Consider the following 14,072-nt stretch of genomic DNA (forward strand, 5'->3'; position numbering starts at 1 on the left):
TTCATACTTTGCAGACGTTAATGGGGTTCTGCCCCAAACCCCGCTAGGGGCTCCGCCCCTTAGACCCCGCAAGGGGGATAGTCCCCCTTGACCCCCTATGCGGGGGCTGCCGCCCCTCGACCCTGCTTTTTTTTTCATGGCCTGCGGCGCTAACTTACCTAAAAATAATAATTGTATTTGCATTTGCGATGTTGTACTTATTGAATTCTGGGCAAGTTCTAGCCACAATTTTTATATCTTCCACTTACAGTCGAACTCGTATATAGTCGATATCATCGAATATAGTCGATATCCTCGAATTCTGTCGATACACTAGAATATAGTCATATCCTCGAATTCTGTCGATATCCTCGAATTTTGTCGATATACTGGTCATCTCGTCATTTTTCCAATAATTTTTTTGACATTAGTTATTACTACAATTCGTTATTTTGGTGGGGTTATTTTGACCGAATACCGAAATTCCTAATTTTCCGCGTATGAAATATGTGAGTAGCACCTAAGTCCTACGACTTCTCCTCTTCCTCACTTTAATAGTTTTCGTTTAGTTCTTTAGCAAGTGAACAAGTTACTTCTGGGTGCTTCACCTTGAAACGTTGAGGTAGATAGATTGATAGATAGTAGATCTTTGATGTGCGAACGTTACGATGGAATGATATTTAACTTGAACGAAAATGTAAGATGAAGATGAAAAACGGTTAAAGATTTTGTTCAACATTAGAAAAGCCGGTCCGATTAATTTGAAAGAATTTTGGCTGAGACAGAAAGAAGCCTTAGAAAAACAGGGAGAGCATACTAGTTTGTGTAAATTTAGGGTGGGCTTTGGTACGTTCGACCTACAAAAACGCGTTGTTCTCAAGTAATTATTGATTCAAAACTAATGGCAGAACTGTGGACATTTGCATGATTTGCATAATTTCAAAGGTTGAAGGCTTTATTATAGAAACTTAGTACATTCCAGTTGAACGGGCGCCTCTTACAGTTCACTTAAGATCCGAGTCACGCTGACAATTTCAGGAATATAGAATTATAAGCCCCCTAAGCCAAATATTATCTCAAACTTGTGTGTCTAGCGTTGAGCTTTATGATTTGAGTGCGTTGTCGGTTGTTGGGGTGAAAAGAACTGTAAAAATCGGCTGAGAGTTTTCGACATTTTCATGTTAACAACTTCCGTTCCCGGTTTTGAATTCAATTTATTTAAACGCGCAGCACTTTCATTATTTCTGCCATCGATCGCTATAAATAGGTACTCGACCGATCGATTTATAATTTTCACTTATCGACTCGATTTAACAGTTTTCTTTCTAATTTACTTTTTTTCACCACTCAGTGGAAGTATATGCTTTGATGAAGTGTTCATTTACGTCAATGTAAAATGATAAACATTTTCTACCTCGAAATTTAAAAATACCTTTTGTTTAATTGAAGCACACCGCTATGATGCGATGAAAGTACACGTAAAATTGTGCTTCGATTACCAACGACTTTGAATTTAATTACATCCGAGTCGCATAAATTTTCGGCTGATGTATTAACGCGAAACACATCATCATCATCAACAACTACAACAACAACAACAGAACATCTTTCTTATTATACCCCTTTCAACTTACAATTATTATTTTTTCGTTAATTCGATTTTGTAGCATGTTTAATCTATGAAATTTATTATTTAAACGAGAGACATTTTGATGGAGAGCTTAGTCACGGCGCGCTAGAAAAATTTTGCAATCAGGTTGTCGATCACATTGGGTTTCACTTTAGATTTTGTCTCAACATTCAGACAGAACGAAAAACCAGCGAGCGCTTTTTGAAAATACTTAGCAAAAAAAAAGATTTTTGATTCCATTTTAAGCTCCTCGTGACTAGACACAACATAATTACAACTAAAAGCAATAGTGATGATGCTAGTTGGAATACCTTTCGATAGACTTCAAACTTGCTATGTCACTCTGTATAAGTCAAAATTTGTTTACCGAGATATGAAAATAGTAAATTCCTACAAGACCGAAATTTTGGAGCAGATCGGAATTTCTTATTTTCTTCTAGAGGTGAATGTTTTTCTTGTGTGAAGTTGTGTCAAAACAAGGGGGGAGAAAATAGACATTTTCTCCCCAGAACTGTCATTAGACAAAGAGTCAACAAAACGTCATTCTCTCAAGGCCTTATGAGTCCACAAAATAAGGGTAAATCACACCGCACATTTGTAATAGTTACTTGTTAAACGAGGTCAAATTTTACAACTTTTCTCCCGAAGTAAACAGAACATTTTTTTATTTTGAATGTTGTATTGCTTCGGTGGTGTTCCGAACATTGAAATAATTTTTTATGCATGAAGATTGCAAGTTACTTGGCAATGAAATTGAAATTTGGAAATAAAATTTTTGTTTTACGCGCCCTGACGAGATTTGAACCCCAGACCTCTTGCGTATGAAGCAAGCGTTCTACGTATCAAACCACAGGACTGAGTTCAGTCCTGTGGTTTGATACGTAGAACGCTTGCTTCATACGCAAGAGGTCTGGGGTTCAAATCTCGTCAGGGCGCGTAAAACAAAAATTTTATTTCCAAATTTCAATTTCATTGTCAAGTAACTTGCAATCTTCATGCATAAACAGAACATTTTTCACAACAAACGCTTCCGAAATTTCAGCGGAGGGTAGAAAATGAAGATTTTCTCGCTTGCGTTGTAGAAAATCGTTCTTTGAAAATGTTGTTATTCCCGTAGGTGGTGGAGATACACACAACTTTTTCGTATTTGGAATTATGTCGACGCTTTCTATTTCTACAGACTCCGTAGAGGAAAAATTGGAAATTATATGCCCAAAAAAGCTAATTTTTTCTATTTTTTGGACCAATCTGGGTCTACTGCATAGGTCTACTTTTCGAGAAAGTCTTCTTGGCATAGACAGAGTTTCCCAAGAGCAGTATTGGTCCCATTCGAAAGGTAATCGAAGTGTCTCTAACACTAGTACCCTTTGTTGTCTTTAGTTTGAACAGAAGGTGCTTAAAAGGCCGAATTGGTTCGAAAAGTTTGGGTTTTCAAAACGTTTTTAAAAACCCGCCTGTCGGTTTTCGGTTCTTATTGTTGATATAGTGTCCTGGTATGATCCTTCAATAAAATCTAACGACAAAACCGATATGCACGACAACTTTATATTAAAATTCGTTCAAGCTCACCGTGTTTTAGTGGTAATCTGATTTTACAAAAGCGAAAAATTATCTTTTAATCGAAATCGATATTTTGGTAAAAACAGTTTTGTTTGCAATTAAATAGACAACGAAAATAAATTTCTTTTCTAATCGTAACAATTTTAATAACAAAAACTATTTTGAAATTACATCAAACAGACTGAGACTGAGGAACCGTCGTCATCGGTAGCACCAACAATAATTGTTACCACTACCGAAGAAGTTAAAGAAGTTGTTAAAAGTACAGTAACAACGACAACGGAATCAGCAACAACTCAAGAAACTGAAGCTACAGTAGTTGTTACTGAACGGAAGGTGATCTCAGATTTTAATAAAAAAAAAGTCACAAAATTTTACCCTTTTTTCGAGTCGATTTTTTGTTACCTTTTTTTACCTGTAATGTAAATAGATTTCATTGTTCATAATGTTCATCATTCACATTCCGGCGCGACTACCCATAAATATTTTCACATTACTAAAATCAGAATTTTTTTCTTGGAACCTCATTAGACTGAACCAACAATTGTGAGCATCACCGAAAGAGTAACTGTGAAAACATCCAGTACGCCGATCTACGAAACCGACTATAGTGACGAATATGAAGAAGTTAGTACCATTCCATCATCCACAACGTCATCGGAGAGAGAACGAATTGTCCCGCTTCAAGTAATTTTTTGAACCATTTCTATCATGCACGACTCAACAACGATCTCCGTTTTATAGGCTGTTCCGTCCTTCGCAACGATAGAACGGAATAATGTATTTGCAGCCACTTCAACCATTCCTACGACAAACAGACCAACCACTACCACTGAATACATCGAACCGGAACCAGTGAATTATCCACCTGCAATCAAGAATCGTGAGCGAAACACATTCGTCTTTGTCATTTGTTCTTTGTGTAAACCATTTGTTCCCAATTTGTGTAGGAATGCAAAAGCTAGCAGTCACGGCTGGCAAACCGTTCAGTATAATCGTACCGATCGAGACATTCTTCGACAATGAAGATGGAACCAATTTGAAGTTGTCTTTGACGGATAAAAACGACAATCCGCTGAAGCAGAATTCGTGGATTCAATTTAATGCAGAAAATCGAGAAATATATGGACTGTAAGACTGTGCTGCCTGTGTTAAGCTGGCTTAAGTGAATAACCCAAAAATTTGATTCCCACAGACCATTAGAAGATGCTGTTTCGAAATGGCAATTTTTACTTCGAGCTAGCGACAGCTCTAACGAAAGTGTTGTGGAAACAGTGGACATAGCTGTGCAGCAGCATAAAGCACATCGTACTGCTAATCACGACATTAGCATTGGTGTGAAACTAATCGATAAATTCCGCAGCAACGTTGACTGGCAGATTCGGCTGATTAAGGGTGAGTCTTCGTTGTATTTCCATTGGTTGGAGGTGTTTCGATGACACTATCATTGCTCTTCGCAGGCATCATTGACACTCTACACGATACATCTAGCACCGGTGGCATAGAGGTACGCGAAATTCGTCACAGCATTCAAGATCTAAGTGCTGCCACATTCGTTTACACAAATGACACGCTGCCCAAAGACAAGTGCCCCGAGGAAAAATTAGACGAACTGATCCAACGATTGACTGTCAAGGCACTGTCGCAGAATGTTCCCGAAATGGAAATCAAATTTGTGTCCGGAAAGCCGATTGGGCCGTGCTTGAAAATCGAATTACCAAAACCGAAAGCGCCGAAGCCAACGCCTCACATGACCAAAAATTACCCGCCCGTGCCAAGGAATCAAGTGGATCGAGTCAATGCGACCATTGGCCAATTGTTGGTGTTCAAAGTGCCAACGGTAAGTTGTTACGCTTGATCCTCGCTGGATGGATTAGAATTTAATGGAAACGAAACTTGTAGGACACGTTCTACGATCCGGAAGATAACACCGACTTGAAGTTATCGCTTCTGTCATTGGATCGTGCTCCATTAGACCCTCGGCATTGGCTTCAGTTCGATGCCAAGAACCAAGAATTTTTCGGCATTCCAAAATACGGTGACGCCGGACAGAAGGAATTCCTTTTGGTAGCTGAGGATCGCGAAGGTCTGTCAGCCACAGACGCTTTAGTGGTCGTTGTAAGCCATCCGTTGCATCGAGAGTATAACACTCTATTCGAAATGACATTGGGCATGCCATACGATGAATTCAACAATTCAGCCGTACAACGTCGATTCGTTGAACGCATTGCACAGATTTTCGGTGACACGACTACGTCAAGCATCCAAATTCGCGCAATCCGCAAAATGCATCAGTCCGGCAAGACACTTATCAATTACTACAACACGACTTTGCATCGTCCGCACCATGTATGCCCGACCGAACACATCGAGCAACTGAGAAAAGTGTTGATTCAATCGGACGGAAACATTCGGCATAGAGTTAAGGATACGCTGGGCGGCGAATTCGATTTGAACAAAGTGAATTTGATTCCAATGGGAGCTTGTTTGGGTCGGTTTACATTGATGTGCATTGTCCTTTGCCGAACAGATCGTTTAACATTTTCATTTATTCTACAGAGAGCGACGATACCGTACATCATGCACACGTACCAGTCAAAACTGATGATACACAACAGTCTAACTTCAGCGATGATTACTTGTTAACGTTCGTCCTTCCAGCAGTTGTAATCATTTTGATGATTTTGATAGCGGCAATCATTGCCTGTTGTTTACACAGACGACGAATGACTGGAAAAATGGAATTGGGTAAGACGGAAGACATTAGAGCCGCGTAGCATCGTTCTAATTCGAGTTTTTCTTGCCTGTGTAGGAGATGAGGAAGAACGCAGGTCGTTTAGATCGAAGGGAATTCCGGTCATATTCCAAGATGAATTGGACGAAAAACCGGAAATTGGTAACAAATCTCCGATTATATTGAAGGACGAAAAACCGCCATTGCTTCCGCCGTCGTATAATAGTACAAACCCAGACGGTGAGTTATTCCGTTTTCTTTCACATTTTTGTTCAATTCGTTGGGCGGTCTAGATTCGCTTAGAATTCATTTAAAATCAAAGCGTCTAGTGAATTGAAACTAGCCGCCTAGTTCTTCTACGGTTGAAAGTATCGAGGTGTCGAAAGTCGTTAAGAGAATACAGAACTGTTGAGTAATAGGGCGTATCGAATTTTGAGAATTTTAAGGGTCGCGATAGCCTGTGTGCGGAAAACGTAGATCATTGAAAACTAAGTCCAGGCATATGGTTGATGGATCCGAAGGTGCCCGGAAAGAAGTCCCCCCGGACGACTTTAACTTTCAAATGGTCATAACTCGGAAAGTTGAGAGTATTTCTGAAAACAATGTTCTAGCAGGATATAGAGCGTTAAAAACTCTACAAAACTGCCAAAGAAACCGATGGTCCAAAAGGTGTGTCTGTCGAGGTTTTCTAACATCGAAAGTTCGACATTTTCGTTTTTGACTTTTATTTCCTGAGAGACAAATTATTAAGTTTAGCTTTTGGCATGAGGTTGTAGAGGAGGTCAAGTACTACCAGTACACTAGGCATTGCCCCGGTCGGCGATCCATCCGAAACCACTTTTTCAACATTAATGAATGAACTTTTTAAGTGTACCCACGTCGCCCACGAAGCCAGTGCAGACACTGTAACCGGTGTTGCTGAGTCGAGGTAACCTTGGCCAGTAAGTGCACATAATATTCCATAACAGTAGCTGAACTCTTTTCTCAAAATTCTCAAAATTCGATACGCCCTATTGAGTAAGAACAGCAAGAACACATTCCAGCAAGTTGCGGCAATTGGCGGGGGTGTCAATCCTCGACAAAAACACGATTAATTTAGTGAACGACGAGCCTACATGCACAACAGTTCCTTACAATGAAACCTAAGCGAAGTTGTTACACTACTCGGTTCGAAAAATATTTGTTCTGCGAGTTGAGTTTGAGTTTGAGTTTTCTACGTGTGCTCTAACGAGGGTAGTCGTAGTATATTTCTCAGTCGTTAGAGTGTAACGGCTAGACATCATAAAACGTCCCGATTGGTCGAGAAAGTTGAAAGACATCGAATTCGATTAGTCGGGAATGTGTTGACGCAATTGAAATTTATACATCAAATCCATTGCAGACCAAGAAGATATGGATGAATACGTGCCTCCACCTGCCGTCGTCATGAATGGCCGAGAGACTAGAGGCAAATCACCAGTAACACCATCCTATCGCAAACCGCCACCATATGTTTCGCCTTAAACGACCATCCGTTAATGTTAAATGTACTATAAATGTAACAATCAAGCGCATCATTTTCGTTGTTCTTTGTACTCAAACCCCGTGTCACCCCAATACTTTTTTGTACGATCTTAAGAGAAATTTTCCCGCGTTCTTCTTTTCAAATTTTTGTTTCCGCGTTTTATTTTGACTGATTTTGATTTTGTGTAATTTTAAGTGTATAAAAATGATGATGATGGGTGAAGAGGATTCTTTGAATGATTAGAATTTTTTGTTAGTAATTTAGGACATTAATGTTTCTAAAATATTGATAGCCACAACAGAGGAGTTTGACTTCATCAAAAAAAAAAATAATAAAAATTTCTATTGTAAAGAACACCCGGATTTCGTAATTGATCCTTACATTTCAATTTTCAATATTTTTCTTTAAATTAAATTAAATTTAATAATTAAACTTAAGAAACAAATAAATTATGAAAAAAAAGAAAGAAAAAAACTCATTACAGACTAACTCTATGAAACAAAATAATTAACTTGCAGGGCTGCTTTAAGTAAATCTAGGCAACGTAAGGTAAATTTACATTAAATGTTGTTTATGCATAGAATTTAAATATCGACCGGCTACAATATAATATTAGAGGCGTAGCGAGCATTTAAGTAATTAAAAGTAAGAGAAACAAGAGGAGAAAGAGAAGCAAGAGAAGAAAAGTCAAAAGATTTCCAATTATTTTCCCTATAACGAAAAGCATATCGATATTCTGGAGTCTCGTCTGGTATTTACCGTGTCTGTTATCTGCCTAAAAAAACATCCTCGATTTCGGTAGGAAAGAGGATATGTGTGTGTAGGCAGAATACAGTGCTGTCATTCAAATTTTGTTCACCAAATGTCAATGACCAATTATGGCCGCCAAAGGTTAAAAAAAACGTTTGAAGAGTACGATGGGGTAAAAAGATTTTCGATGCGGCTTGTTGATGATGGCAGCTTCAAAATGCAACTGGAATTGACGTAATATAATTAATTTACCACTTTATTGTGGACAAGACTGGTTCGGCAAGGGTTAGATTTTCTGATGAGGCTTAACAGAGGTGTCAACGACCAATCCATGTGACTTTATGATTTAGAATCAAATATCTAGGACTTGTGATCTTATCGAAATTTTAAAGTTTTCATGCACCGACAAAAACGATTTCAGATTTACCGTCAGATAACTTTTCTTTTTTTAAATTGAGACAACCGGTACGTTGAATTTACATCGCGTATGCATTGCAAATTGCTCATAACAGGCTACCTTTATTACAGGCTATATGGGTAATTCCATGGTTAGTTGCGTTACAAATTTCGTTAACTGTGAGTCATAAAGTTAATTGTGTTGGCTATGTTTTGCGGTAACAAATCAGTCTATAAATTTTCTAATACTCAGGAGACACAGTGCTTTCATACCAACAAGAATTGGAATTTTTAGCCTGCGAAGTGTGACTTGTGTGATCGCGAAAGTCAGCGGTTAGTTGCGTTACACGTTTGTGACTTTTCGAAATATTTTCACCAAATCAAAACTGATTTCGGTAAACTTTTTTTCCCCTGAAAGCTATGGTCAAGACGCGCAGTTTAAGCTTAATATGAGGTTGGTAACCCAAAATTTGTGGGAGATATGTCTAAAAAAGTGATATTTTTCTGAGGTCATAAATAGCCAGAAATATTTTTTTCACAATTGGTGGTTGTTACCCCACAGAAAATGTTGTTTCGGCTCAAAACCGTTTAAAAAAATGGTTACAAAATTTTTCGAGATAATCTCGACGAGTTAAAATTCGAGGATGACTTTTATCACCACTGGGAAGCTGTTGTCACCTACTTTACTCACCCAACTAACCTGATTGACTCAAAGTTATTTTTCTCGTGAAGTCATATGCTGTAGCTTTCGAATGACACCGATCTTCAGTTTTTATTTGAAAAAATGTAATTTCGGCAAGGCTTGGGTCAAGGTGATTTTACCTTACTTCAAAGCAGAATGAACCAAAAATCTTTTTAAAAATTTAATTTCGTGTCACTTGGAGCAATTGTGGAATTATAGCGTTCACATCTACAGGAAAACAAATTTACAAAAATCATTTGAGATTTATTGAGAATAACTCGGAATGTCGAATACAAACAAACACTTTTTTGGTCATGTCTCCCCGAGACCGCATTTTACAATAACCACATATTGGTGTCAAACTACGCGTCTTGTCAATAGCTTTCAACAAAAAAAAAGTTTAGTGAAATCGGTTCAGGTTTCGTGAAATAAACTAGAATTTTCAAAAATTTGCTGATAACAAGCATACATTTTTATGGTGGTATCTCCCCGAGATTTTTGGCCACCGATCTAATATGGGGCTTAAACGACGCGTCTGGTCAACAGCTTTCTAGGAAAAAAAAGTGTGCCGAAATCGCATTTCAATTGGTGAAAATATTTCGAACAGTCACAAATTAGCTGGAATTACCCATATTCACATCATGTTCGTCAACGTAACTCGTAACTAAAGTTTTCGTTAAGTTGTCCTTAACCTCAATCGATTGATGTTAACTGCGTGCAAATTGTTCGTTTAATTCATTCGACATGTTTGATAGCTCGGGATCGTGTCTGACGTTTGGAAGGTCATGAGCATGATGTTAAGTTATAGCATAATACGACAGTGCTCATGTAAACGGTTACAACATAAGTACAATAACGGCACCTCACCAGCGGCTCGGATGCCACAATAATTCTCACTTGTACGCCGTTTCGTAGTTGGTGGGTAAACTCGGGATAGAAGGCACGTTTGCGTGTGATTATTGACCTCGGCTTCGCCTCGAATCAGCACGTGAACTTTCAACTTTTTGTCCCTAGTTATGCATTAGTCATTTTCGCAACAAGTGACGAAAAGTTGGACTTTCCGTTGCCTTTATTGCGAAAAACGTTGTATAGAACTCGATCATAAATGCTTTTTTAGACACACGATGTGTATTGTCACACTCGGCCTACGGCCTTGAGTGACAATCTTCACATCTAGTGCCTAAAAATCACTCGGTTTTATAATAGTAATTTATGCGACCGAGGTGCAAAGTACATTACTGCGGCCTTGTGTCATAATTACACATCTACAGCCTAATAAAATACTTTGCATCGAGTTGCATACAACGTTTTATGCCACAGAGGCATCAAAAGTTTGCATATTATGATGCTGAGTGGCAAGGTTGAGTATGAATTGTTTCAAAGCGAAGCCGAGGTCTATAGTCACACGAAACGTGACGTTTAATTTTACTCCCAAATATTGCATTTTACATCTTAAGGCCGTCAGAAGTTCATGGAATTTCATGTAATAAACGACTTTCGGTCTGCAGCCGAGCACATTCGTATTTGGAAAATAAAGTTGAGTCGGGCACTGTGGCAGGTTACATGATTTTTGTATAAGAAAGAAGATTACCTGACGCTGGTAATTTTCTGAAATATTTTTTGTCAGTGTGGTACTAGAACTTCTGTCACCAAAGCGCAGAAAAGTAACAAGAAAAAGATTTTCGACATGTTCTTAAAACTTCCCTAGAAAGATTTACGAGATTTTCTTAAAGACTTCCCGTTGCATAAAGTTACGGTTTCCTCATTCCTCGCCTGACCAATTCCAATGTACGAACCATCTAACCCAAATCCTAGTGAAATGTCTAATCACCTGTAAGATTTAAGTGAGTATGTCGTCGGTAAGGACTTTTTATGTCCCTTCGCATTGCATTAAATCTGAGTAGATGACTGTTTTTATGACCACACACTGCCAATCCAAAAAAGAAACGAAAAGAAAAATTAGATGTAGCGCTTGAATAACCATGGTTCTGTTCGTAAAAATATTTCGTTGAGATTTTCGTGTACTTATATTGTGGACACAACGACAAACCAAAATTGGACCAAATTTTCCAGCTTTCGTAATTTAATTTCTATAAGGAAAATCGGTCGCAATGAAAGAAGGAACTCAATTCGTACCCATTCGTAATCAAATGGACCGAATTTTTCTTCAGCTGATTACGAAAAATGAATGAAAATGAAAAGAAAATTGAATGAACCAAATAGGATGGAAATTTCTCGTCAGAAATTTTGAGAACTAAATGAACCGAAACCGGTGGTGGAAATTTTTCTTGGAAATTTTCGATTTTAATTTATTTTTGTTCAGTTAAAACTGATATAAGACAAGCGCCAGAATATCTCTGAAGAAAAATATTTTAGATGTTTAGTAGCATTGCCATTTATATTAATTGTAAGCAATTTTAGATCGATTAGATTGTGGACGTAGATTAGCGCATATCCGCTAATTCAACACATACTGACCCGGAATAAATAAGAGACAGAAAAGATAAAACCCAAACCCAAATATAAAACTATTCTAAAAATGTAACGCTAAACAAGATAAACCATATTTTGTATAATATTTGATGTACACCACGATGGAATAAAAATAAGAATTTGTCGAAACATTGTAAAGAAACAAAAACAAATTTTAAGTGAAGCACGAAAAGAAATCAGTAGAAATCGTGTAAAATGGATTAGAATAGCAATTGTAATTTCATTGATTTCTCATCTCCAGAATAAGTGATGCCATTTCTCCAATATTTCGGACGTGCAATTTCATTTCAGATTTAATAAACTTGACAACAACACAATCAAACGAATTCATCTGAATCTCGTACTTCACAAAAATGTTGTTCTTACCAGGCAATATACAGTGCGGACTGGCTACCAAAAGGCGCTATTGTAGGAAAAGGTGCCTAAAGTGGAGTAAAGGCGTCAAAAAGCTCTATTGACTGTCGCAGGTTAAACTAAATTACTTGTGATTTTCCAAGTCGCCTCATATGGCCAGTCCAGGTCTGGCTGACACAAGAGATTACGGTTTATGGTATATTATTCGAGAATTTATCGATCCGTATACTCCAGGGCCTACTTTTGGAAGGTATAACTTTGAAAAAAATCTGCAAATTCCGAAAAGCTCTGCACAATTCTGCGAAAAGTGTCAGAAAAATTCAGATTTTTCTCGGAAAATTTTCAATAATTAAATTCCTATAAACATAGGTCCTGGTATACCCTGATAATGTGACACGAACATACAGTTATTTAGAACAATCATTCCCGATTGAATGAAACAATTTAGGAAAGTTGAATCACAATGGGGCGACTGTTTTATCATTTTCATGCCCTTCCGATTGGCAAAATTTGACCGGCGCACACCTCTAATTCAAAGTAATACAGCAAATTGGACTCACCTTGACAAAAAAGTTCAGGAAGTATGGCGGATTTTACCGTCTGGTTCTGGGTTTTTCGATGAACTGACAGATTTTCGATAATTTTGGCTAGGATGTATCAGGGCACACTGGCAAGTACTCAATTTCTTAGAAGTGTCAAGAAAATGGATCATCGTTAAGTGTCACTGATAAGATCAGGTGAATTGTTCGTCAGAAATGCTTTGATATCTTGACGTAGTCTTCAATCGGGACACACAGTCCATTCGAAAAACGAAATCGTCATCATTATTCTGGAAGTGAACTAATTTTTGTACGCGCGAATATTGAATAACAATAAAAATAAAATTAATTAACCGAACCAAACTATTAAAAATGAAGAAAACCTTAGCAACATAAAATTAGCAATCAATTTTTGCACACCTATAAAGGAAACAACAACAAAAAATTATCATTCTACGACTGACTCGATTTTATCAACATCGAGACACTTTTTGACTCATTTATACATCAGTAAAATAAAACTGTTACCCGACGAATAACAGAATTATTGTTGTTTTTGAATCAGATATAATCAATATTATATCAAGAAAAATGAAAAAGCTGCAAGACCAACCATTTATCAATTTAGTGAACTAAAATACCACGAAAATGAATAAATATCAACCATGCTTCCAATTACTGAAAAAAATATTTTTTACAAAAATTAATCGAATTACAATAAAGGATTTAGATACCCTATACCCTAATCATCAGTCCGCATATAACTCTCCACCTATGAACATTTTTTTCTAAACATAATAGTATCCATCCCATACACAATCTCTCCTTTGAGAGGAGAGGTGAGACTTTTTTTTTAAATATTAGTCATTTAAAAAGATACAAATCGTTACGACAAACAACAACAAACAATAAAAGATATGAAAAATGACAACAACACAAACATGTGTCTGGTAAAAAAAAAAACAACCGACAAACACAAACAGGAACATCTTACAATTTTCATTAAAAAAAAAATTAAATTAAAAAAATTAGACAACCCGAAACAAACATCAACAATAAATAGTTTAGACGTATTTGTATATTTTTTTATATAAAATGAAGCAAAACTAAAGTTAAAATTAACAATTTATAAGTATTATAAAATGATAATAATAATTAATTATTGAAATGAGGATTTAATATTAAACATTAACTAACAAACAACACACACACAAAAAATCCTTTCAAAATATAAACAGTGAACGATGTATCCTTTAAAATTAATGAACAAAAAAAACTTTGTGAAACGTCCCAATTGTGTTTTTAATTTCGCAATCAGAAATCCAATCTCTCTGGTGGTCTACCTCTAGGTCGAGTTTTAGGTGGTCTCCAGTTCATGATCTTTTTGGTCCAACGTTCGTCCGTCCTTCTTGCAATATGTCCCGCCCTGCTCCACTTTAAAGATGCTATTC

General features: G+C 37.1%; 1 protein-coding gene across 3 annotated transcripts in view; it reads left to right on the forward strand.

The window, feature by feature from the left end:
- Positions 1 to 13,575, forward strand: part of LOC119074510 (dystroglycan) — a 59,502-nt gene extending 45,927 nt beyond the window's left edge. For 2 of the 3 annotated variants that reach the window (XM_037180670.1, XM_037180672.1), the window contains 10 exons: positions 3,350 to 3,505; positions 3,701 to 3,856; positions 3,914 to 4,052; positions 4,120 to 4,300; positions 4,365 to 4,564; positions 4,630 to 5,009; positions 5,072 to 5,660; positions 5,729 to 5,917; positions 5,982 to 6,143; positions 7,285 to 13,575. In XM_037180670.1, coding sequence (XP_037036565.1) covers positions 3,350 to 3,505; positions 3,701 to 3,856; positions 3,914 to 4,052; positions 4,120 to 4,300; positions 4,365 to 4,564; positions 4,630 to 5,009; positions 5,072 to 5,660; positions 5,729 to 5,917; positions 5,982 to 6,143; positions 7,285 to 7,406 — 2,274 coding nt within the window. In that variant the 3' untranslated portion in view covers positions 7,407 to 13,575. The remainder of the gene's footprint in view (positions 1 to 3,349; positions 3,506 to 3,700; positions 3,857 to 3,913; positions 4,053 to 4,119; positions 4,301 to 4,364; positions 4,565 to 4,629; positions 5,010 to 5,071; positions 5,661 to 5,728; positions 5,918 to 5,981; positions 6,144 to 7,284) is intronic. The other variant, XM_037180671.1, reaches the window with a different exon arrangement.
- Positions 13,576 to 14,072: the final 497 nt, after the last annotated feature.

The sequence above is a fragment of the Bradysia coprophila genome, unplaced genomic scaffold (assembly GCF_014529535.1).
Source record: "Bradysia coprophila strain Holo2 unplaced genomic scaffold, BU_Bcop_v1 contig_151, whole genome shotgun sequence".
Taxonomy (NCBI): Eukaryota; Metazoa; Arthropoda; class Insecta; order Diptera; family Sciaridae; genus Bradysia; species Bradysia coprophila.